At 41.5% G+C, this 25,589-nt stretch overlaps 1 protein-coding gene across 1 annotated transcript in view; it reads left to right on the top strand.

Annotated features, from left to right (window-relative positions):
• The window catches only part of LOC111271604 (neuropeptide SIFamide receptor), a 58,024-nt gene that overhangs the window by 17,617 nt on the left and 14,818 nt on the right, over positions 1 to 25,589 (top strand). Inside the window, exons 2-3 of the mRNA XM_022852523.2 lie at positions 11,125 to 11,224; positions 22,489 to 22,675. Coding sequence (XP_022708258.1) covers positions 11,125 to 11,224; positions 22,489 to 22,675 — 287 coding nt within the window. The remainder of the gene's footprint in view (positions 1 to 11,124; positions 11,225 to 22,488; positions 22,676 to 25,589) is intronic.

The raw sequence follows: 25,589 nt of genomic DNA, 5'->3' as shown, positions 1-25,589 counted from the left end.
ATTGATTTGAAAAGATCGCCGTTATTTTACTTTGTGTAACGATCTAGGTGAGAGAACGCCCTCAGCGTAATGGGTTTGTTAATGAAAAAGTTCTACCGCTTTGTAAGAATGTAGCAGGACCTCTCTAGAAAATGGGCGTCTTGAGAAAAGCCTACATTGCTTTAGTGTCTGACAAATCATCGTTTACCACAAAAAAGATTTTGCAGGCTAGAAACACTTGTAAATTCAATGATCTGAACAGTGAAGCAACGAATAGGTAGTAGACGTTTCTGTTTCCTTTATAAGATGCATGACCTTAAGCTAAATTGCGATGTTTCGAACTGCCTTCTGAAGCGTCTGAAATTTCTGATTCACAAAACCGTAAACGAATCCTGTTAAAAGGAACATAACTAACGGCCAACCTAAGAAACCTACGGACATTTGTAAAGCAAAGGGTTGTGTCTCGTTTGCCAATTAGAACTACTGCTTAAAAGTAAGGTTGAATAGCTGTTGAACAATCAACGGTTGCGATACGGAAAAATTTGTTAATTTATGCCGCCATTTTTCATCTAAATAATTTGTTTCGCGATTAGAAAGAGATGACGAAAAATGAATGCTTCCGCAGAGCCGATCTGTAGACGATAGCTCAGTTTGGGTACGGCGTAAGCCATGATAGACTGTAAGTGTATCATCAACAAAGGGCGAAAAAGCCTGTAGCTTGACAGGTCTCGGAGTAGTCGGAAGGGAGGCGTTTGGATAATGATGCAACGACGAAATGCCGCCACGAGATGGCGTGCATTTTCTGATGGTATTACAAGTTATAGATGCGCTTGGCGGAGGAATACTATAGGATAAGCACGATTCGATATTTTTATCTATAGATACCCGCGACTGCTTTGATTGGATAGCCAAAAATGTTTTAGTGTCTACAACTAGCGGTGATTAAAGAAACGTTTTTAAATTGTATTAAGCTTGTGGTATAGAGGATGTGTTAATTATAGAAAAATTAGCTTAACAAAATTCCAAACTCCGATAAGGACTTTTATGTAGCTTGTCCAATTTATTCCTCGTGAATATAATATGTCGTTTGCTTCTTCCGGTTAATATAAGGCTAAAGTAAATCATTTTTTGGTACGCGTAAGGCCGAAAAGGATTGCCACCTGACATTCATCAGAAACATAGCGAACAGAATGAGACTGTTATCTATTTGTTCTAGCATATGTAGGACCAAAAAAAAAAAAGATTCGTTTATGCTTTCAGTGAGACTGAAAGGGGGATAATTATCTATTGTTTCCAACAGATATTATATATACATAATAATAAATTGGCTCAGATAACCTTAAAACTATAGGCAGCTTTACAATAATATACTTTATATATTATATTAGTTGACCGGAATATAAGAGTCATCTCAAGTAGCACCCAATTGAAAACGCTCAGTAACTTTATATATTTGTGAAAAGCATCTTCTTATTAATTGGCCAGCTTGACGTAGCAGTTTTTTTTTTATTGATTTACTTTCCCACATTGTAGAGTTAACGGCAACTTTATTCTGTTACCAATGATATGACTGATGATAAATTACCTAAACTCTAAACCAGACGAGTTTACGATAATACGTTTTTTTGACTCTGAGCCTAGTCAAAGACGATTTCACCCACAGAACATACCTATGAAGGCGTATAAGAAGCGATTTTTTACAGGCGTGTTTTTAAATAAAGCTTGTAATATGTTCGGATGCCTGCCGGTCTAAGTTTCGAGCCGGACGTAACAACATAGGCTTTCGTGCTGGTAACCAGGCGTCTGAAACAATGCACAACGGCAGTATCAAACATAAGATTAGAAAACGTAAAGGTTGGAGGACACGGCCTTGTGGTAATTGTTACTATATATGTATAGAAGTTTATTTTGCGAGAACAGTGTTATGTTCATCGTCCCTAACCACCTTCGCGTAATATTCACCTGGCGTCGCAAATCTTTTCCAGAGGTCCTCCGTTTTTTCCAACCATAGTACAGCTCCAATAAGAATCATAACACTAACCTAAGTCTGTGGTTCAGAATTTGTGGGTCGTACGACTATACCGCTGAGGCTACGGCATGATATGGCTCCATTACCTAGGAAGCGTGCGCGCTTTCGGTGACATTCAGCTACGCGGTTTCGTCTGCGATTCCCTTCGAGCATATGGCCCTCTCGCTTTGCTTATTTCTGCAATAGGCTAGACGGGAACTCGAAAATAACCTCTTTACTAAATCTACGTTTGTGACTTTTTTAAATCTACCAGCTACTGCCCGCGCATGTGCTTGCCGACGTTCTGACTTGAATAAAAATCCCATGCTTCCCTTCTGCCTTCTCATGCCCCTATGGAACCGTAAGGGTACGGCGCTTGGATGTTACGCGTTTAAGGCGAAACAGGCGATATCAAATAATCGGTCCAACTCGACCGATATCGACTCGACAAGATATCATCGTATGCAAAAGGGACTATTGTGCACGCTTGTCCATACAGAGGTACGTCAAAATCGAACGTCTCTTAAACCGAAGCGGACGCCAAAGAGACGCTTCTGCTATAAGTAAGTGAATTAGTATGTTAGCTTTACGAGCAAGCTTCAATTCATGCGCCGCTACAGTATCTTTTATATCCAAAATGAAAGGTCCTTCTATATGAAATCAAGTTAACTAACGAGTAGATTTAATCGAATGGTTCGACACAATTATTATGCCGTTAGTAATTACCGACACATAATCAATAGATAAAGTTATATAATTTCCCTCGTTCGCGGCATACGTTTCTTTCATTTGTGGACGGACTTGAAGTTTTTGAAAGATTTTTTCCGAGACAACAGAAATAAATACACCTGTCATGGATAGCCGTTGTCGTGCTTTTTAGTGCTAATTTAGGCAACCAGTTAGGGCAGGTAAAGAATCAGCATGCGGTTAACTCTCTAATTTGCTAAAATTAGAGTCTGTTCAAATTCAAAGCTGAATCTTACCTCCGACTACCCGCTCTGTTAAATCTATCAACGGGGGTATGTACGTAATATTGACTGTGGTATAGCTAAAATCTAAAGAGTCACTGTAGCTTTGTAAATCTACAATCGTCATACTCAATTATACCACTTCAAATATTCTTAGGCACATTTGTCCTTCGTCTAATTATGCCTGTCTAGTGCTTATACTTTATAACTTATACTTTTAAAGTTTTACAAAACAGAACGCGCCTATTCGTTACGGAAAACTCTAAAACAGTCGTTTTTTCTAATGTAATTTTTAATACCGACACAGGCGAAGTTTGGCGCGCGAAAAAAGCAGCAATTTCTAATATGGACCTCGTTATTTGTCTATTATCCACGCATTTTGTCTCTCATACGAAATGCCTTCATTCACATGAACTTCGTTGCACGAGCCGGGAAGTCTAACTAAAAATTCTAAGATTAACTCACCTTCTTTTTCAATGTGCAATATCATCATGTTAGTATAAGCTAGCTAGTGTGAACCAACATCTGTTGACATTCGTTCATTCGAACTTTAAGTAAAAAACCTTGAATATTTTACAACAGCGCCATAGGTTTTCGGCCTTTGGCCGACCCTTAACTTGGCGTGACAAGTAGCTTTCGGCTCCAGAAATTGCACATAAGCTTTAGCTATTAGAAAGTGCCTACGGTTAAACGGTTTACAAAATTAATCTAAAATAGGCGCGAAAAATGTATTCATTTGAAAACTACGAAAGCTTATTTTAGGATTACACAACATTACATAGTGATACCCTATAGTCGCGCATCGAACTCGATCTTCACCAGCCGTTCTCTGTCATCGCGTTAGCTTCTAGATTTGTTTCGCTTTTTAGTTATTGGTTCCAATATAGCTAGCTGATAGCTTAAACAGAGTAGCTGATTTACTGCGACAGTTAATGCTTAAGGTTCATTTCAAATAATTCGATTAACGCCTCCGTAAAAGCGATTTATGTAGAATGGCTGAGCTCTCTATCGGCGAAATCAAACACCGTGTTGATGGCGTTCGAAACCACCGACCTCAATCGGTCGATATGAAAGACCCATAGCTTATTATATGACAACAGTAATTCGTTTCTAACATAGAGCATATGATGCCAAACAATCGCGTGAGTCTGTATAATCCTTGGAGCACATGAGCTCGTTTGGCTTAGAGTTTTCGCCTCGAACGCTCCGATCGTCGAAAACTGACGCTCCACCGCAGTATATCGTGCTGACGTCCGTGTTGTAGCCATAAAGAGCACCGCGAGCTTCTTTCGTCGCAATCTTCCTTGCTGTAACTATTGACTCCAACTAACCTAGAAGTTTTTTGCATGGAACGAAACGCCACTAGCAATATTCTTGTTAAAAACCTATTACCCGTAGCACGATAGCGAGCCACGCAGTTCATGCTGATGAAACGTAGTGGTTTTATATGCCGGTATCAATAACCCAGACAATTTAATAGAACCGCTAGGCGTCCACTGGTATGTTAACCCGGGACCTCATAATTGCGAACCCTCCGCCCTATCCACGCGATCGTGGCAATAAATTCAGGGTGGACACCTGTGCCCTTGTGAAGCCTATAATTTACTTGAAAAGAACATCGGATGCCATTATATATTTTTGGCATACCAAAGTTTAGTAACCACAAACGCAACGACGATTACATGGGCACATGCTCAACTTTTAGTCTATTTGGCTGATTCAAAATGAACATTATTGATAACTGCTTAGAGACAAGCCTTTTTTTATAGCTTCAAAGTAACGTTCTTCTTTTTCTGTGTATACTCTTTGCTACTACCCGATCGGATGGTGGCGGAACGTTTGGGCAATGTCATATTGTTCGAAGAAAAGTGACGTTCTCCGCCACGGTCCAAGAACTCAAAGAGACGTTGTCGACTACGTAGCGTATCTGTAGTAAGCATCTGCTTAGGCCACGTGGCCTAAAAGGAGCGTAAAAGGAGGACCTGCTGCTTTCGCTTTCATAGGAACGAATTGAACTGCGTGCAGAACAAGTCACCCCAACCCCATTTCGCTCAGAAATGAAACGAGTTCAAATCACGATTAAACAGAGGACAGCTGGCGTTACTGTTGGTGATACAAAGATGACTAAGGACTTTGCATCGTACGGGCGAAAATTGCGAAAAGCTTACAATCAAAACGGACGCATGAGGATCAGAACTGTTACTGGCGATCCACTGAAATGAGGGAAAAGACTGGGATAGCTTATGAAATAATGCGTGTCAATCAGGTTTATCGTATTATCCAGGATACGATGAATATCCGTCATCCCGTATGTTTCGAGTAACGGCCAAACTCGTGCAGAATCATTCGTCATCAAATATATAGCTGCCCCGGCTAGCTTAGCACAACCACGACCGGTCGATAGACTTGCGAAATTAGCTCGGGTCGAGCCGGACCCCCACGGCTATACTGAACTGCGCGCGTTGACAATTAACAACGCAAGAGAAACTCCCAGCATCGATGAAAATTGCTGTGAAATTAACAGACATTATTGTTCATTTTTCAAAACGATTGATTCGACGTATAAAAGTGGATTTACATTGGCGCCTTATAATCATAGCAGCAATTAATATCCTATTAAATATTTTGCTCGAGTGATGTTTTAGCAAAATACTCATTTGCAGTAAATGTAATAAATCTTAAAAAGAATAGTGCTCACAAAAGTGATGCTTTGAAAGTCGATTTTTCTGCTTCGGGCACACTTGAGATGCGAGTGTTAGCGGTTACTTGCGATCAATAGACAGCAATCAAAGAGTACTTGCCAACACTCCGGAGAACTTTACCTTAACGGTACAAGAAAGACAGAAACAAAAGTACTTTACGCTTTAGGACGATGATCATTGAGCCTGTAACGCTTTTTTACTCTGTTCTTAGAAGTCGCGCTGAATTGTGCTAGTTCATACTAATATAATAATAGAGAAGTCACAGTAGGACGTACAGTCCGTATGTTGGAGAATGTATAGCAGCATTTAGTATTTAGATCCCATGGATTTATCGTGAACTGTAGCTCTTACCGAGGGATTTACCAAGAAATAGGAAGCTCCTCTAAGTGTCAGCACAGGTAGTAGAGATTAGAAGCCGACAAGTTTCTAGAGCTTGAGTGAAACGCTGGAAATAAATCGATGCACACACAGATCAGGATCGAAAGCTTTTATGCTAATCCTGTGAATTTGTTTATGAATTTTTCATGATTTCAACCTCTTTAGCGATTATGAGCGATTATAGAGACCATTCCAAACATGTATATTGGACAATTCTGTGCGACTAAGTTTTTTTTTCTCAGCAAAACACTGCGTGTTTTAAATTCGCCTATACTTAAGTACATTCCGACGATTGGTTTATGGACGAGCTTGTGAGCTTTAGCGAATCTGACACAGCACTCGTAAATCGCGCCTGTGACATAGAGGCGATCGACTGACAGAAACAGAACATGCAAAACGAAATAACAGTACGGAAAAATGGCAGTGAGAATCTTTAAAGGAAATACTAGATCACTGGTTAAGGACATCGTTTCGGACAACAAGAAGTGGCTAAACCTCTCGGATGGAACTAATCAACCACTTCTTCAAGCCGCGATTTTCAAAGTCATCTCTTCGAAATCAGAGACTTATGTTCATTATGACCTGGGGCAAACGACGACCTAGCCCACACTTTACTGGTTTGTCCGGCACTTGAAAAGTCCGAAGCACAGCGTAAAGCAAGGTAAAAGCACAAAAGATTGCTTTTGCACAGACATTGCGACTTGAGAGGCCGAATCTCTCCAGTCGTTCCGAGATAAGGCATACAACAATTTGTGGACTTCACACGCAGTACCACGAGCTAAGAAATGTCGAACTCGAGCTAGATTTGGCGCGCATGATAGAGCCGCAGATGACGCGTAGCGCTTCAGGGGATCTGGGAAATCTCTAGGGTGATCTCAGATTGATTGAGCCAATTGATACTCTCTTTTCGGCCCGCAGTACTGTTCAGGAAGATTTGCGCTTAGCGAAAAGTTGTAAGCGTGAATGGTATTAAAAACCGGCTTTGGAAAAAAACGAAAGTTACGTTGAATTTTGTTATTGACTGCATGCAAAAACGTTTTCTCTTTTGTTTTTTTTCGAGAATGCACCACTAGTATTCAATATATCACAAGACGTTGTTATCTAGCCTACAAACCTATGTGCGGGGAAAAAAATGAATTCCCGAGTTAAGGAACAAAGCTAGCAAACTGCTACTCTATGCACCCGCAAGTGATGTGTCGGACCGCCAATGACCAGAACATAAATAACATTGAGATCTGATTTACTTGTTTCTCTGTTTTTCACGAAACTTTGATTGGAACTATTAAAATACGCAATAGGTGTTTTGTTGCGTTTTTTTTTTTATCGAAGCCTTTACTTTATGCAAGTGTCAATAGCAGTACTCGTTATTGAGTTGTTACCCGAGTTCATGATGACGCCTGAGCTGCTTTTTCTATTTTTGTTGGTGTTCGGCAGGGAGCTATGGCAAAGAATATCCCAGTTATTTCCTAAATTCGACTTCACTATCGAAAGAAGGCGAGACAAGCCATGCTTACAAAGAGGTTGGTCGTCAACATTACGTAGCGCAAAAATCTGCTGAGGATAACTGCGACTATCACTTCGCCGATTCTTGACTGAGACCCCCTGAAAAAGGAGGCTCAGTAGTTACCGCTTCAATGACGCTTTTTGCCTTTGGCGCGGGTTGGCACAATTTAGGCCGACACAGTATGTGTTTGTTCCTTCATTTTCTTAAGGCAAACAATATCTCTGGTAACATGGCTATAATAGATCCCTCCCTCTCTGCTCTCTTACAATAGCTTTAATGAGTTTACCTCCTTAGGATACCTTTATACAAAAACGCTTAGGTATTGACTTGATCGATGAACGTAAGACTTACACATACTCATACGTAGAAACGGGCCACTGGGTGGCCTTTTATGTCTTCGATGTAGCTGCTGCTGGCATGCAGCTACATCGAAGCCATACACGATTTTTTTTCCAACCAATTTCTTCTTTAGTGATGCGTCTACTCATATTTAGCCTCACGCAACAGCCGTAACGACAATGACAACAGCAGTAGCTTTGCATGCTTCGTTTCACCCTCCATATAAAATTAGAGGCGGGGCGTTATCTTGTTTGGGATGCCCCTACTGTTTTCATTCATATTCGAGGTATTACTACTAGGATTTCATCGTAGCAATGCGACAACTATTTTATACCATAGCAGGAACGCACGAGATGGATTTTCGTAAACGCGCTCAACGGCTAGCTCGGGTCTACCTTTCGGATTCAGAGGACGATAAAAACAGATGTTTAGCTAATGCTATAATTTTATAATTGCATTAAAAAGTATTGCGCACAATTTTTTGGTTGTAGGTCGTTTTATTGCCATGGCCTAAGGTTTGGGGACGGACATACGTGTGGTCACTGTTTACATGAACGTAGTGAACATCGTTCGTGAAGGTAAACATTTTCCAACGTGTATGTAGTATACATAAGCAATGGGGCAAGCAGCTTTTGTAAAGCTAGCGAAAGTTCTTATCGATGGATTTCTCTCAGGAACACGCCATCAAAGCGAGCTGCATCAGTCGGGGGCTTTGGAAAATAAAGCACACAATAACTGGGCCCGATTTGTTGCAGAAACAACCTTTTGTTTCGAATGATCAATCATGTAACAAAACTTCGATTTGCTCGATTCAACAAATAAGCTTTCAAAAACTGAAAATGCTCCTGGTATTTAACTGGTAAGGCACAGGAATTAAAAGATAACGTAGATGGCCTTTTTGCCCGATTCGACCGAATATTTCCAGACGAAAGACAAGCGAGGACATTTTTTGAACACCTATAAACGTAAAGCCGATGGTGACTTAGTTTGCGTGCGACCTAGTTCGCTACCATACGCCATTGAACGCAGATGTTTGTTTACATTTGTTACATTGTTTTTCAATTAGAATCTAAGCTAAGGTCCTTGAGTCATTGCTCATCGAGTGTGCTGATACGGGAACTTTATTGTATCGCAGACGAAGTTGTTTTAGAACTCCTTAATTATAGTTATCCAATCATTACCTAGGTTGAACTATACTGCTTTGTATTAGATCCCACCACGGCTTAAGGCGCAGAATACAATTACTGGACTGCGTGGTTTTAGCTCCTTCAAGGTGCTGTTTTTCGCGCAGTATCTGGCGGCTATGGACTAGCCAACGGTGGCTCAACAAAAAAAAAAAAGCTAAAATTAATCTCTAATTACCCTTTGATGTTTAGTTCAGGTCATCAATTTAGGACAACTTTAATCATGCTAGTAAAACATTGCTATGTAAGACAATTGGCTTGGATGCAATAGCTAAAGTCACAGATTATAAATAAAGCGACCAAATAGGGGATACACTAAGGCCATTGATGACGGTCGCAATTGGACTACGTACTACGCTAGTCAAATCAATTTGTGATTTACGTTTGCAACAATGACTAATTTAACCTGTTACGTCGCGTATGACATATAGAAGAAGTATACAAAATTTTTCTTCTGTTTCGTATACATGTCGTTTTCTGCCCCCTTTCCAACCCCTGGCTTTTTATCCCTCTCGGTCGTCCTGTTTCTTTTGGTACAAGCTAGATAGTCACATTTATATTTTTATACGAATGAACAAGCATAAATATATCCAACCGTTTACTCTTTTCAAGCTGTGAAACATACGGTTAAGATTTTGTGATGCGAGACGACGTAGGATCTTGCAGGAATCGCAACGATCTCCCTTCAAGGCCGTGCTGGTGGAGACGTCTATATCGGTCGCACATATATACGGCGGAAGTCGTACGCTCCATTAAGTTTTCATATAAACAAACCAGTGGACGAAATACAATGGCAGGCAACTCGATATTGAAATATCACGATGTTACGTTATTGATATGGCAGGCCCATGGCCCACCTGTGACGGTGGCCGACTAGGTGCGTTTACGTGGCATACAATGATTAATCCATTTTGTTCTCAGATATTCTATTCTCAACAAAAAAATATAGCCGCTCCTCAATAAAAATGGGCCGACAAGCGCATACTCCTGCTGAATCACGAAATCATTTTTCAAATTACAATAGAGCTCAGCTATGTACTATGTAAACGAGGTAATGATATGAGAATATCAGTTAATCTTGGCTTTATGTCGGTCGGAATAAAACTGTATCCGTAAATTTGTTTATAGAGCTATACGTATATAAAATACACCCGCATACAATATATAAATTAAAAAGAAAAATGTTCATTCATATAAAAATATAAATGTGACTATTTAACTTGTACCAAACGGCTTTTGGAATTGCTTAAGAATGCATAATATGGCGTTTAACCTACTCATGGTTTTGTCAAGGTAGCATCGACTGTCATGACTTAGGCCGACGATCTAGATCAGAAAATGTAAAGACGCAAAAAACACGGATTACAATTACTAGTTTCGGCCGAATGAATGACAGGACATTGATGAATTTGCGAAGGCCCTCGTGTTAGCGATAGCTTATAAAGTTGCCAACGAATGCGATACTATCGAAAAAATCGACTGTCGCCCGTCATTTATGAACCTTCAGGTCCTCCATGAACATGATACTGACACTACTTTCTACTCTCGGAAGCCCGTATTCAGGTTGTACGTGTCATGCGCAGCGAAACGGCTAAAGAATAATTACAAAATACCTATTGCAATTAGCTTTTCGCCCTTCGAAGAGTTAACCGCGTACACTTAGTATCATTAATTTTTTATCGAAAGCACGTCCTATTGTTCCATTCAGCGGGCAAACTGTAAAAATCTTGAGCTGAAGGCCGTCTAATCAAATTTCTTCTCTTTCAAAACTTCTAATCTGATATATATACCCATGGGTGAGTCATCGTAGACAAAATTGGATTAAAGGTGACATTTTTCAGGACACAAATAAAACCTCTAAAGGTGTTTAGGACTTTTACTTCGCTGAACGGCCCTTAAAGACTAGTTTAAATAGCTTCTTATCCGAAAACTTGAGGGATAGTTACACTTTAGTTTTCCTAATAAGGTGCACCTACGGCGCCGGTCTTAAACTTTTAGTTCGGCGTCCTCTGTTGAAATGTCACATAAACGTTAATAGTTAAGTTTTTCTCTTTTGTTACAGCATGGGTGCTTGGTGTCGCTATGTGCAAGTTGACGTCGTTCTTGCAAGCTGTCACAGTTTCAGCGTCGATACAGACGCTTGTCATTATATCTGTTGATCGGTAAGTTGAGCGTGTCGTTAATCATCGTTAACTATTGAGCTAGCACTATAGTCATCGTACAAAACTGCTCCTGACGTTACAGGTCATGTGCGTATGTATAGAGGCATGCACCTATATGGAATCTAACAAATGGACAAATATGAAGTAAGCGATTTAGAGAAAATTGCGTATTTCTACGGTGTGGTACACTATTCTACCAGCTCACCATATTACCTTAGCCATAAGCCATAAGAACTCGAATCTACGTACTTTGCGTGCTCATGATATTAATGATCGGGTATTTCTAAGATGTCATGCCAACTACCGTATACCTATCAGACTAAAGGACAAAGGAGGGAAGCGACGCTGTCGAGCCGTTGCTGTTTCGAAAGCAAGACCGGAATGACCGGCAAATTGCTACTGACAAAATGGGGGCGACGACGACGATACCGCCCAAAATGACTACTATCTCAGTGCGTCAAACTCGAGTAGCTAAGCAGAACAGAGCACATCTGCAGGGACATCGGTATAGATAGGGTGCTGGCGATCATGACTGTCGTGCTGAAACTAAGAGACAATAAGAGGGACAAAAAAAACAAAAAGACCTTCATCAAAGGATATCGCAGAACCAATGAAAAGTCTTACGGGGCGAAAAAACAAAATACTGCCTCGATTACGCATCGAGTCTGCTCCTTCTTGCCGTATATCCCAACCTTTTTTTTTATTGTCGTATGACTTCAACATCAAGTATTGTGCAACGGCAAAGAAACCCCTTCGAACGATGAAAAGATAATATGCAGCTAGCTTATTGGCTTGGAGAGCAGGTTGTCCCAGCAATAACGTTGCCGCCAGTTTGGGCCTACTTCAATGGGCGGGAGCCCGCAACAGAGCAAGAGACAGGGTAAGGGCTGAGAGAGGGATCCATGGTACATGGATCATGCTAAGCCCGAGGAAAGGAATCAATAACGCAACTACTGACTAGCGAAACTTTTCAAGAGAAGAAACGAATCAATAACGCCAACGACTTGGGGGAGCTGCCGCATTAAATTGACAAAGATTGACGGGGCTCGTCATCCGTCCGTCTGGGGCTCCAACTACGCAGACACCCAATGATGCGTGTATGGCAAACGAAGACAAGTCAAATGGCAGATGATAAGCGACGAGAAACTTAGGCCATATGGACATGGCCAGTTAAGCTACAGCTCGCCTTCTAAGGTCGATTACGGACATCAATAATATGCCGTTGTTTAACGATAGTCCTAAATTTACAAAACAAAATAGCTTACTTTTTTTTCTAAGCTATCCATTGGTTATTGATTAAATTGCTTACATGCTATATGCATGTCGCCGGTCATTTTCTGAATGTGTTTAGTTTTTACAAAGATTGAATTTCTAAAAAATACGCTCATCATATCAGTAATAATTGTCGATCTATTTACGGCACCTACGTGGACGACTTCCATAGTTTTCAGGAAAAACCGTATCAGACGCAACGCTAGGGTAGCCGACAACTCTACAAACAACATAAAAGCATGCATCCGTATAATGATAATAACAAATGAAGCGCCATGATGGCTAAGCGTCTAACACACAATTACTTGTGACCATAACTGGCCCATTGCTAATAGGAAGGAGACATATTCCTTTAAGAATACCTGCAATCGCCGTGCAAGCAAGTACTAGGCACCCCTGGATACGGCCTATGAGCGTTCGATATGCACTGAACGATTTATCAACACGATAGACCCTCCCAACAGAAAGTGCAGAAGAACTTAAAGCCATCCGACGGAAAAATGTCGTAAAAAATGTAGAAAAAATGGCGTAACATTTAGCTATGAGACATACACCGCCACTCAGGCTATTGTAATAAAATGCAATAAATACATGGAAAACAGACCCATTTGCGTTCACTTCAATACACAATGTTACCGTCTACTCGCTCGTCTCCGTTTGCCATATAATCACAGTTATTGCTACAGGTCGACAAGGCTAGATGCCATCTAGCCGTAGTCTAGCTCTTACTACAATCTGCTTTTATGAGACAACACAAAATAGGTCCAAAGAAGAAGGGTCCAGTATAAAGGAAGGGACTATTCACGAACTTGTTGCAACGACTCGATATACCATTGCATTGCTATGCTACATGTGCTACGGGTGTTATTGCGAGCGGCACGTTATGTTGTTATCTCTGTGTTCGGGGGATTCGGTCTTGAGAAGAGCAGGGCAGACAATAAACGCATGTGTCGTATCGTATCTATGTGGGCCAACTCCTGTAGCTTCTTTCGGGCCGTACCTGCCATCAGCGACAAAATAAAGGGACTTTGATCTTGGGGGTGAACTGCACTTGCCATGGGTCTCCATCAACTCTGCGCGGAATATCCTCAAACTTGTGTAATGAACGAGTCTGCGATTTACTGTTGGGAAACCGACTGTACTTTTTAGCGGATCTCTTTCTTACTCCCTTTCGAAGAATACTGCGTCGACAGCGATCTATCAGTTGGTGAGGGTTCAAATGGTTGAAGCATAACTTTAAAAGCTTTAACGCTGGCACCGTTCCACTGTATTCTACTTTGCCTTTCAAGATATATTAGGTTAAATGGACTTCGGTTCAGAAACTTCTCTCCTCTTACTGATCGGGTGACCAAATGGTGCTTCGTAACACTGGCAGACTATATCGAATTCGATGAATGGTCAAAGGCGGTGATAGAACAATTTTGTAAGAAGATTTGTATATTTTACGGGGCCTCCAATTTATTTATTGGCCTAAACTGACCTTTGTCGCACGCATTTCTCGTGTAAAAGGAGGATATTCAACTTTAATATGACCTCATACCAAATTCAATAAGTCTATTTTAACCAATAACAGCTCGCGTAACAGCTGGAAGTTCGACGCAAGCGGCTAAGCCTATTTAGAAGGAAAACGTTATTATGTCGTTAAAAAAGTTTACTAAAGTCCCTTAAGAATTGACCAGAATCCTAAGTAAATTAAAACGAAACCTATTTTAAGACAGTTTTCAATAGCGAGGAATAGATTAAGTATACTACAAAGCCGTAATTTTCGTAAGGGAAACTATCAGAGCCAAATACGTTTACCAATACGATATGCTACTTCTACATTATGATTCGCTAATTACATATTTACCTTGAAAGATGTAGCACTCGTACGAGATACACCCGAATGGTGATAATCTGTCGACCTTCAACAACCATGCGATGCGTGGTACATAGCATTGAATGATCCATTTCCAATTTTTAATCTGTACGAGTACTGCAGCAAGATCTGAAATCCCCTCTTGGGGATTTCAGATCTTGCTGCAGATGCTCTTTTGTTTCTTTCTAAGCCGTCTTTTTTATTAAACTACTATTGTACTGCTATTTTAACTAGACATGCCACCTCCAGTGTATAGAAGAACACTGGACCGAGCGGGTGAACCAAGGGGAAAACTTGCCTCTCCTAATACGAGTAAAGTCGCATATCGATTTGTTTAAATACGTTGTCCCCTTGGAGACACTTTAAGTAATTTCATGCTACCTTAATTATACGTTTATTGGTTTACGGTGCGGAAGCCGACTTCTTAGCTGCCTACGAATATGGGCGAAACCTCATTAGACCGATATAGACTTGATGGCAACCAGAACCGTGGTATTATTGGTGGGCATTTTTTAACGGTGGATAAGGAAAAATGATATTTTTTTGTGTAGCAATCACAAAATATAGCAGTTTTTATCTTACTGTAATTGATCTAAGTTTCCCGTATGTATCACGTGGTATGCCAGCGACACTAAGGATGTTGTCGTTACGAGCGCAAGGATCCTTGTACCCCACCAACAGCAATTAGTCCTTAACTAGTTCGCTACGAGTATTCGCGGTGCTCTTTCTATTAACACGCACGGTCTGCTTATAAACTCTCGACAGTTATTACCGGCAACAAAACAAGATCGAATGTGTACCTCTGCAGGTAACTGGGCTCACTACGGGAGTTGATCGCGATTTCAGAGCGATATGATTTTTACATACGATACATTAGCCACATCCAGGACAGAAAAATCAACCGTTAATTTGATCGATTAGTGAAAGGTCTAATATACATATTAGGGTGTGTTTACGATAGCAATAACGGTGCACGTAGGTGTTTCGACGAGGTTTCGTTATGTTTCGAGTTTTACGTCCGGTATCGCCGTAAGCCGTTCTATCGGTCGACTTGCTTGAACGACGTGTGTTTCTATGCCCGGATTCGAACCTAGACCAATGTCCTTTGCTAAGTGACAGGTAAATACATTACCCACTACGCTGTCAGAGGACGTTGACCAATGGACCCACAATAAGCTTTAGGTAAATAACGTAAACATTTTTCACACGCTTCCTTAAATGAAATTAAAACGAACGAATTGTGCCTTCCTTTTCGCCCTGTCCTAATATTACTATACCACAGAATGTCAGTGTCAATGGTGGCTACGATACTAACAAAAAAGTACAACAGTTACCGTTAGCCGCCCCTGTACTACTTCGTCAATGGCTGCCAGGCCCGTGCTTTGTGATGATGAAGACAGTGAGGATAATGTGATGTTGGCCCTAATTATTTTATTAGTTGGATCTCATGGAAAACGCATCACTGACATGCAATTATCTTCCATCCACGCCCAGCGAAAACGAGCTGGAAGATGCCGAGTAAAAGCTGGAGCCACACCCTTCTGTGTTGTTATCGAGGGCCGAAATGAAGTGTAACAAACCGTATCGATTTTCAATCGTCATAACGCTCCGAAAACTGTTGCTCCGCTTACCCGAACGAGCGTGCTTTGAACTACCGAATATAAATACGAGGACGGAGTATATTTGACAAAAGCGCATTTATAGGACATATGACCTTTAGATCCATGTAGCCTTCCAGAGGAGTCTCCTGGCAACACTACGAGAAGTCTGGTTAAGCCAGACGGATTATGCTGTTTCGAACTTATGTCCATCTGTGACATTTGAATAACTGACTAGGTTCGAAAAATACAGTCGGTAGTGGAAGTATATATATATATATATATATATATATCAATTCGACGAGCCATCAGCTGACCTTAAATGTGTAATCATAAACAATATATTAATTCTTTATTTAGAGGATCTTTCTAGGCATCTCCCTATAGGTCAGTGCAGCAGGTAGGAAAGGCAGATTACTGAAATAACAATACAGTAAAATACGCTAATGTTACATATACATTGCCTTAATTCGTTGCTAGATTGTTTTTAAGCTATGCACATCTTCTTTCTTCATCGTTTTCGCGTGCTGTTAGAATGTACAGGCGGGCGGGCGGGACAGAAGAGAGTAACTTCACGTACTTAATGGAGGGGGCCTAGAGCTGACCAAGAAAAGTATCACAACTTTAGAAGAGTAGATTTCACACAGGTAGAAGAAGCAGTGGAACTAGAGGCTAAATCCTTTAACATGTAAACTTTATTATCAGTGACAACGTTCACTGGTTGCAACAGTTGCATAATTTTCGGCCGCACCAGAAAAAATTTATCGTGCGGTAACTGATGCAGGATCTAATCTAGCTACGATACATCTTTGCCTTCTGAATTAAACTAGAAACAAAACTTTCTAGCGAGTAGAATTGCCTACACTTAGATTAGATCGGCTGATATTTTGGAAGCACAGATCGACACAGCCAGACGAAGATACCGGGCCGTGTTTGTCTGTTTGTGTCGATCTGTGCTTCCAAAATATCATGTACCTGTCTGTCGTCTCACGTACTAGTCTCGCTTTTACTGTATGTTTTTAGTTTTCTAGTTTAGCTACACGTAATCCGTTAGAGAAAATGAAAACATAGGTAAACCATGTCGAAAAATATAGATCGTCGAAATATACTTATGCGACAGCCATTAGTGACTTACGCGAGTCCGTATTAGTTGAGTAATCAATACTTGCTATAGTTGTCATTAATTGGCTATCATTATTATTGAAATAGGAGTAACTGGGAACTTACGCCTCTGATGCGATGGTTTGTACCGTGTCCCAAAGAAATAGAGCTCCGAAATAACAGAACTGAAAGAGGAAAACCTCTCCCATAACACAACGCTGCTACGTTTATAGTCTTGTTTCCACGGATAATTTCAACTTTCACCATCAATACTATCAAGAATCATTCGCAGTGGCGTCGTCATCTTTGTGAACAAATGCCCAACGATGACGACGCAAGCGTTTGAAGACACACTTAGCAATGAAAAATTTTCAGAAGGGTGAACGGGTAACGTCTGGATGGGTGTATGTCGTTCACGTACGTCAGTGAGCGTACATAACCTAGTAGGGACGCGCAGAGCGAATCTCGTTTACGTATGCGCACGATTCTGATTTAATGGTAACGCGATTCCGGACGTAAAACTCGAAACATTTATTTACATATGCACAAAGCGGTCATGTATTAAGTATTATTTTAGGAAAAACTGACAAGCAAGCCAGCTGCTTCCGGTATATGAATATAACATACCAAATGCATAGACATATCGCTGAAGCCAAGTCGTCTCTAGCCCGCGTGCTAGGTCAGGCTTCCATGTCGCTTCCAAACTAACCTTTCTAGTGTTAACAACAGCCAGGTCCGGTGCCTTCGCGTATCACGGAACAAAAAACCCGTGTCAAACGCAGAATTCTTTATGGTGCCCACTATGGAATTGGGAGGTCGTAAGATGCCCGATGTCAGAAAAATGCATCTGGTAGATTCTCGTCTGGACAAGATTACAGCTAGATTCGACGCAAGCGTAGATGTTTCTGGGTATGTACTCGTCAACGGGCCCCTGTGCCGACTCAAAGGGAGCATCGCGCTGCTGCAGATTGCGCAAGCCCAGTCTGAAACCGCAATTATGCTCCGCTATTCGGCGAAAATATGTGAACATGCAGGCCTTCAAAAAACCGCTAAGATGCTTCCACATTGGTCCCGCGTGTAGCCTTAGTTCAAAATGTAGGGGGCCAAACGCACGTACATCGACGAGATCCACAGTTACATTGGTTGCCCAAACGCGTATGCGTAAAGCTGAACGACGGTAAAATCAGCAGAGGAAAAAAGATTCGGTTTAAGCATATCGAAAGGACGCTAAAAAGTTTCAAAAACAATACAGAAAAGCTGTATGTGATCAGATACTTTCAACAAACCTTGGCAAGCTCTTCAGGGGATTATCACTATAGGCTTAGAGGTCTGATATAGTGAAGGTAGAATTAGTCCCGACCGCGGATGTACCCAGACTGTATGATGGAACACGTACCTGGGTCGCAGAGTCGAATGTTAAGGCGACTACCAAATTTATTAAGGTCTAGCTATTTATGTGACTACGCTATATATAAGGATAAGGCATAAAGTGAATAAATCATGTCTGTGCCAGTACCAGCATCAGTAAAGCGTCGATGCGATATGCATCAGCACAAAGTAGTTCCGATAGAAAAAGTTCGCGCTAGACCTCATAAAGTGTGAAGTTCGTGAAGAATAGAATCGGTTTCACAACGCCATACTGCTACACAATTCGCCATTACAAAACGCCATTTCATATTTTTTCAATTTTCGTCATTAGTATACCTAGGCCTTTCCCAGATATTCTTTTGCTATTGAACTAGTACACATTCTAAGCGTTCACGTACTTCTACAGTGCGGTACAAGCCATTGCATTAAGGATCTTTTTTACCTAGATGTAAATCAATTCGTTTGCCAGTAATATCTAGATTAAACTATTATTTGCACAGACACATCAACTAATATATCTATGCCTTTTCTGCTGTAACTCTAAAAGCCACTTTTCAGAGAACGTTAACCTACGTTAGCTATCTGGGTACGCGTCTATAATGCACGGCAATACGTAGACACTGTAAATCGTCGGAAGGTTACCCCTTTTCCATCGTTCATATTCATAGTTGCCCACACTAAACAAGGCTATAACTGCTATCAGTATCCGGCTTAACCCTCCAATAAAACAATTACATAAAAGTTCGTACCCTTTTCTCATTTAGAATCAAGAATGTTCGCACAAGTTCGTTGCTATCACATCTATTGGGACGTGGTGCTAAACGGTAATGAGAAAAACAGGAGTGACTTGCCACCTCATTCTCATAAAACAGAAATAGAAAAGCCTGTAGCAGCAATTGCCTCCTTTGTTTCCAACATTTGCCCCATCTAGCGTCAACGATCAGGTAACGGTAGTGTCCACGATTGGCAGACATGTGAGACTTGCTATTTGATCTATTTCGTTGGCAGTCGATTGGCGGACTGCCGGGATCTGCGGGGCTCTTGGTATATGTCCAAACGCCATGAGTCCATGCGGTGTTTTTTCATGTTTACGCCGATCTTTGCTTAACCGGCTCGGCATTCCCAATTAAATCGACCAGGGCAAAAAACATATGAAAAGATAAACACAACTATATACACACAAATGTTAAACGCCAACAACAAAATAAAGTAGCCTCGGAGAAGGGTAAACGCGGAGCTCGGTTATATAGACATCTGCCTATTTAGTTGTACTAATGAGAGAGGAAAAATGCAGATTACAACTTAAAATAGACCTATTCTTAGTTAGAAAATAGGTAGAAATAGATTTTATCGATAAAACATGTGTGTACGAAGTCCACAAGCTGACGACAACTAAAAAGAGCTGTTAGCTTTAATGGCGCTATGTTTATTTGATACTAAGTATCATGCCGACCTCCCCTGACCAGAGGGCGGATCAATGGATAAACTCGGTAGGACATCTTCTGTTTTTAAAACTTAGCTTATCCTTACAGTAATGGTTATCTAATAAAACCGCGATTGCAACTCCAAGTTGGGCCTTAAGTCGCTTACAGGCTTGTTTCGAAATGCTTCCCTGCAAATGCCTTCTTGATGACAGGAATAAGCGGGTTCTCCTTCAATAACGCTCCATACACAGTGATCCAATAGGTTTAAATCCTGGCCCTTTTGTGGCCATGTGCACTCATCCCAGAAAAATTTGCTTGTATCCTTGAGCAGCCAACCTATCTTCTGATGGCAAAAATTAACTTTAAAGTTTTCACTGTTTCTTCATCGTGGGGTTTCCGTTGTCCTGCGCGGGGACCTATATCGGTTTTTTCTGCGGGGGCTTATACTCCTTTGTGCTGCAGGACACTTTGGGAGGATTTGAGTTAACCCAAGAAGCCCATAATCTCGAAGGTAATCTGCCTAGCGCATACGGGATGGACAGTAGCTGATCTTCGCTCAACTTACGACTAAGTAAACGTATGTAATAGTATGGATAGTAATGCGTCTGAACATCACCAAGGGTTTTGTTTCTGCATGCCTTACAGTACACCAATGAGCCTTCCAAGGATAGCTTTCCAGTCAGTCAAGATACTATACGAACTGTTGACAACTTCGTCGAAGGCATGGCAGATTGGTCAGTCGAGTTATACAAGTGACATAAAGTCTGTCTCGTGAGCGGAGTCGTTCAATTAATTTCCCAGACAGATTTGAACATAAGGCACCGCTCCGGCCCGAAAAGCGGTCAGAGCATACGACGCGGACTATGGCCCAACGTGGTGCTTCCTTGGCGTGCGCTACTGCATTTCGTCTGTACATATATCGTAGAATGGTATATACTGAAAGGAACGTGCTTGCATCAACCGATGAAGGGTCGAGCATTTGTGGGCATCAGCCTCACTTTCTTGCGGGAGCAGCGTTCGTTGTTTCACTGTTGACTTAAGAGTCGCTTTTTCATGATAATAATTATTTATCTTATTTAGCTATTTTTTAGGGATTTTTTTAGGAATTTAGCTATGCTAGCATAAACTAGATGATAACATGACTTGGAATTGTAGATACACTAAATCTAGAACATTGCTTATTGCCGTAGCTTGAAGGGGGTGGGGGGGGGGGGGCAAGTCTCCTCGGAATCTGGAACGACTACAAATTAGAAGCCCTAACTGGACTCGAAGACGGTGGCCGCTAGCGCCTCCTGCTTGTGCAATCACATCTGCACAAGGCCAGATAATCCATGCGGGTGCGGAAATGGTAAGCGCAAAATTTGTCCTAGCATATACTCTATTTGCGAGGGACCGCTGCCGAATCGCTTTCTGGTATCATTCGACACTCCTTGGAGACCCTGAACAATCCTTTCCCCAACTATGTACATAGATTGCCTTGGTTCAAGACAGGAAAAAGAATTGATACGAGTGGAGGAGAAAAATTTCTTCCATTTTCTCTTATTTTCTCACATGGCTTCTTGCCTGCCTGCCTTAAAGTTTTTATCCGCTCGCTTATTCCTATGGGATATCAATTGCTTTCTACCGATGTGGGCCTCGGGTTTCCGCACTGGCTCAACTTACCCTTCCTATACGCTTATGCAGAATATCGTATTTTGCGATAAACATTTCTAAATTAAAGCAACACAATGGAGCAGGGACAGGGCAATGGTGGCACACTAATTTCTCGAAAAAAGTGCTTTATGCAGTTGATTTGTACAGTAGGAAAAAGATCGCTGTAAAGGGCTGTTAGGAAACGGCGCAGGAAACAATATAGTTTTATTCTCCTAAACCGAATCAGAGTAAACCAGACAATCGTTGCGCAGTCCATCCGACAATGACTAAAGGGAAAAATTAGCAAAAATCTAACGGAAAAGGACAGCAAAATAGGGTTTACAGAAGTTTCCACTTTTCACAGGTTGCCCATCTAGGGGTGCGTCATGTCTGCGCGGTGTTAAGCGAAGCATAGTGACTGATCATCTTTTCGTCGGGGAAGTTGTTGTGAAGACCGCTAACGACTTTCATTTATGTGCGCGGCTCGTTATTGGATAGACGTAACAACGAACATTATGCAATTAGTCGACTTGGGCATGCTTATCTAATGGTCTAAACGAGTCGTTGCACCATTCTAGTCATATGATGACTGCCTATTGCGTGTGGTTCATGTTGAATGTCTTAGTTAGGACATATACACCGCCATAATAGTAATAGATGTCAATTAGGGTGTCCAAATGAGCGATGGGCTATATGGAAAGTTAAGCGAAGGAAATCTCGTAACGTGTCGTAGAGAGAGGCCTTCGACACGCAAATGCGTACACATTTTCAAACGGCAAGAAGCTTTTAAATCTTATTAGACAGCAGTCGTCGTAGGGGCCCAAGAGATTTTACTTGCGGTTAAATACTTAATGTTTACTTCAACAGCATCTAAAATTAGCTATAGCCATCGATTGAGAACTGTCGACAGGACCCGTTTCAAAGCTGTGAGATAATATATACATTGAATAATTTATGTTTTGTCTCTAATGTAACCCATTTATCGAATCTTCGTTGTGATTTGTCTTCCAGCTGTGTTGCCATCTGCTCGACGTCGTTGTCACAGCAGATCATTGCGCAATATCGAGTTCGCAGCGTGATCACACTCATATGGACATTTTCATTACTGCTTATGAGTCCGATCGCCATTTACCAGGATCTAGTGCAAGCTACCCCAGATGTCCCCTGGCACAACTGCGTGGACAATTATCCAACACAGGCGAGCACCATTTAGGCATGATGTACATATATACTGTATATACATATAGACCGATTCATCGTCTTGTTTTCCCGCAGATCGCATGTCGGGCTTGGTAAGAGCCTCGGTCTTGTATTATTGTTTCGTTTCCACGAGGGAACCACAGATCGATCACATGCAGTCGAACTATCCGAACACAATCGGAAGGACCAAAACTATTGAATAAAGCGCGTGTAAACAAGAGCCGGCCATTTTGATTTGGCTAATTAATTTAATTTGACTTAGAAGTTGATGACGAATCCTAGTACAGATTTTCGCTATTAACTCAACGGCCCCGCTCGAGCCAGCAAAGCTTGCAAGGCTCTCTACGTAAATTACGAATCGCACCTAGTTTAACCTACCTATATTTGTTCATTATGAGCAAATAAACCCGAAATAAAGGTAAAATGAATCACTCTGTAGATCTAGCCGTAAGTATCTTTAGGATTCGTGGGGTGGTCAACAAACTTCCCCGTTGAAGTACATCAGGACTGAAATGTTCTTCGGATCCACATTTCAATTTTAATTGCAATCACAGAACTGTACATGGAAAAGTAACAATTTTTCTCTTTAGAAAGAAAATTAATGTTCACTGGATACTACGTTATTGCAACATTTTACAGTTGAATTCGTTTCTTATTACTGAAATGTAAGATCTGTAGATGTTTGAACTTTCAGATTTTTCCAAAGAGGCTAGACAATGCATTGGTCATATGGATAAACACGGCTTGTAACGTGGCCTTGGTACATTAATTAGGTTATATGGGCCTTCCGAGCGACACCTTCTCTAATCAGTGTTCAGTGTCACATCCTCACACTTAGACAGTGAAAATTCAATATGCTATCCTCACGCATTCGGATGTTTACCTTTTTGGTACAGCTATATCTTTAGCTTAGCTAAACCCACCCATTATCGCTTGAAGAATGGGGCAAATTAGTTTGCTTATGTACACATCATTGTGTGCCATAGCTAAAGCAGGGCTTCGGCAGTTGCTATTGTTATCGCTATCTTTGGCAATATTCTTCCTGTAGCGTAATCCACGCGAATGGATAATTTTCGCTTCCTAAAGAGGATCTACTTCGATCCCCATGGCTGTATGAGCTTGTTAGCTTTTAAACTAGTAAATTATCTGCGCCGAAAAACAAACGCAGCCAACCTTTCGTGGTTCCTTTTTTCTCCCGTTGTCGTTTCGGAATACACCCCATGTGGACACTACAGAGCGCCCTTGCCGTATTTCAATACGTCATACTAGCCGGGCACTGCATAAGCGTTCCGTACGTGTAACTTCGCCGTTTGTATCTTACCATTAGCATCATTTGCTTATCGCGGATCGGTGACCCGCTGACCCGTAGACGAGGCAGCAGCAACAGTGGCAGCCTATCTCTGCCTCTCAGGTACGGCTGGCTGATCATCACTGTTATTGCCTACGTCACTGACGTAGGCATCGTGATGGCTTGTGTCAGCATTGATTCATTGCATTTTTATTATTGTATGCGTGTCGTGCTTATTAAGCACCGATGGACAAAACATAACTGTAAACGCAGTGAGGATAAGAGAAGGAAGTGAGAGAGAATTGGACGAACGAACGAAAGAAAAAGAGGCCGCATTCGTGTCGGTAGAAACGCGTGCGTAATAAGATAGCAGGTAAATTGACTGGGGTAAGATGCACTGAAAGAACACCACCCTCAATGTAGTAGCGCAAACGTGGATAATAGCAAGCTTCGTATATACACTAATAATGTAACAACAGTATCAAAATACATTCTTGAGTGCGTTGCTATAAACAAGCGGCCATTGGTGGCCAAATCTCAGCCTAGAAAAAATTGTCACTACGCCGTTTCTTAGGTTTATTGGAGAAACCCCAAATTAGGCCAACAATCTTCATGACCCTCTAGTAAAGGCAAAGCCCTACAGACTACGCCAAAGAGGTGATTCCGAGAACCTCTTCGCACAGTAAGAATTGCCCAAAGCTTTAAAAAAAAGTAATCGAAACATTATATGTATATATAAAACGGACTAATGCGTAAATTTTATTTAGGGCCGATTATTTAGATGAAGCCATAATTAGCGCGTTACAACTTGGTGGCCGCGTCGTGGAGTGGACGAAATCACACGCGATTTCTTGGAGGCCGTAAAGCGCGGACAAACGGGACGTACAGCCTTGATTTTGATGCCAGCAAAGCAAAAAAAACGTAGATCATGGAGATAGGAAATCCTATAGCCGAAGAACAATGTCCTCAAGACCAATTGTGTGGGCGGGAAAATCCATTTGTTTCTCTGACTCAGTCACAGCGGCCCAGATCAGTTCGTACGTAAAATTAGTTTGTTTAGTCCGAGATTATTTGCTGAAAAGACCCCATACTAACGAAGTGTAACTTTTGGGAAGTGCGGAGGCTTTCGAGAATGGCATCTTGGAACGCAGTGGAAACGACTTTCGATTGTCGTTGTTAGCTTCGATAAGAAGCCCAGCCCGGTGGGGTGTAGGCATCATCCGACTAGGAAGTCTACCTTCTAGTGTGACTTATTAGTGAACCGGGAATCTTCATTTGTAAGCCACTGCGGCGGCGGCTACGAGTTCTCAATGGTCGCCGGTAGTAAGCGTAATCAAGGAAGGTTGTGAAGGTGACCGATTCAAAAGTATCAAGGGCACGTATTTGTTACTTTAGAGGGTAAGGGTTGCATCCGGTACTCGTACGGCACGTCGAATTGCTGGTGTATTTAAGCCCCGGCAAAGATCTTCTAAACGCCACAACGCATATGGAAAGCGAATTATTAAACGGAGGGGGCAGTCTGGCGTCGAGCTTAGGGCAAACTCGTGAACGAATGCTTTCGCTTAGAATACTTCTGGAATCAGCTATCAGTCACTACAAGGTGAATGTGAATCCTGTATGCAAA

The sequence above is a fragment of the Varroa jacobsoni genome, unplaced genomic scaffold (assembly GCF_002532875.2).
Source record: "Varroa jacobsoni isolate VJ856 unplaced genomic scaffold, vjacob_1.0 scaffold_176, whole genome shotgun sequence".
Taxonomy (NCBI): Eukaryota; Metazoa; Arthropoda; class Arachnida; order Mesostigmata; family Varroidae; genus Varroa; species Varroa jacobsoni.
Note: the sequence above shows the minus strand (reverse complement) of the source record. Positions and strands in the feature narration are given on the sequence as shown.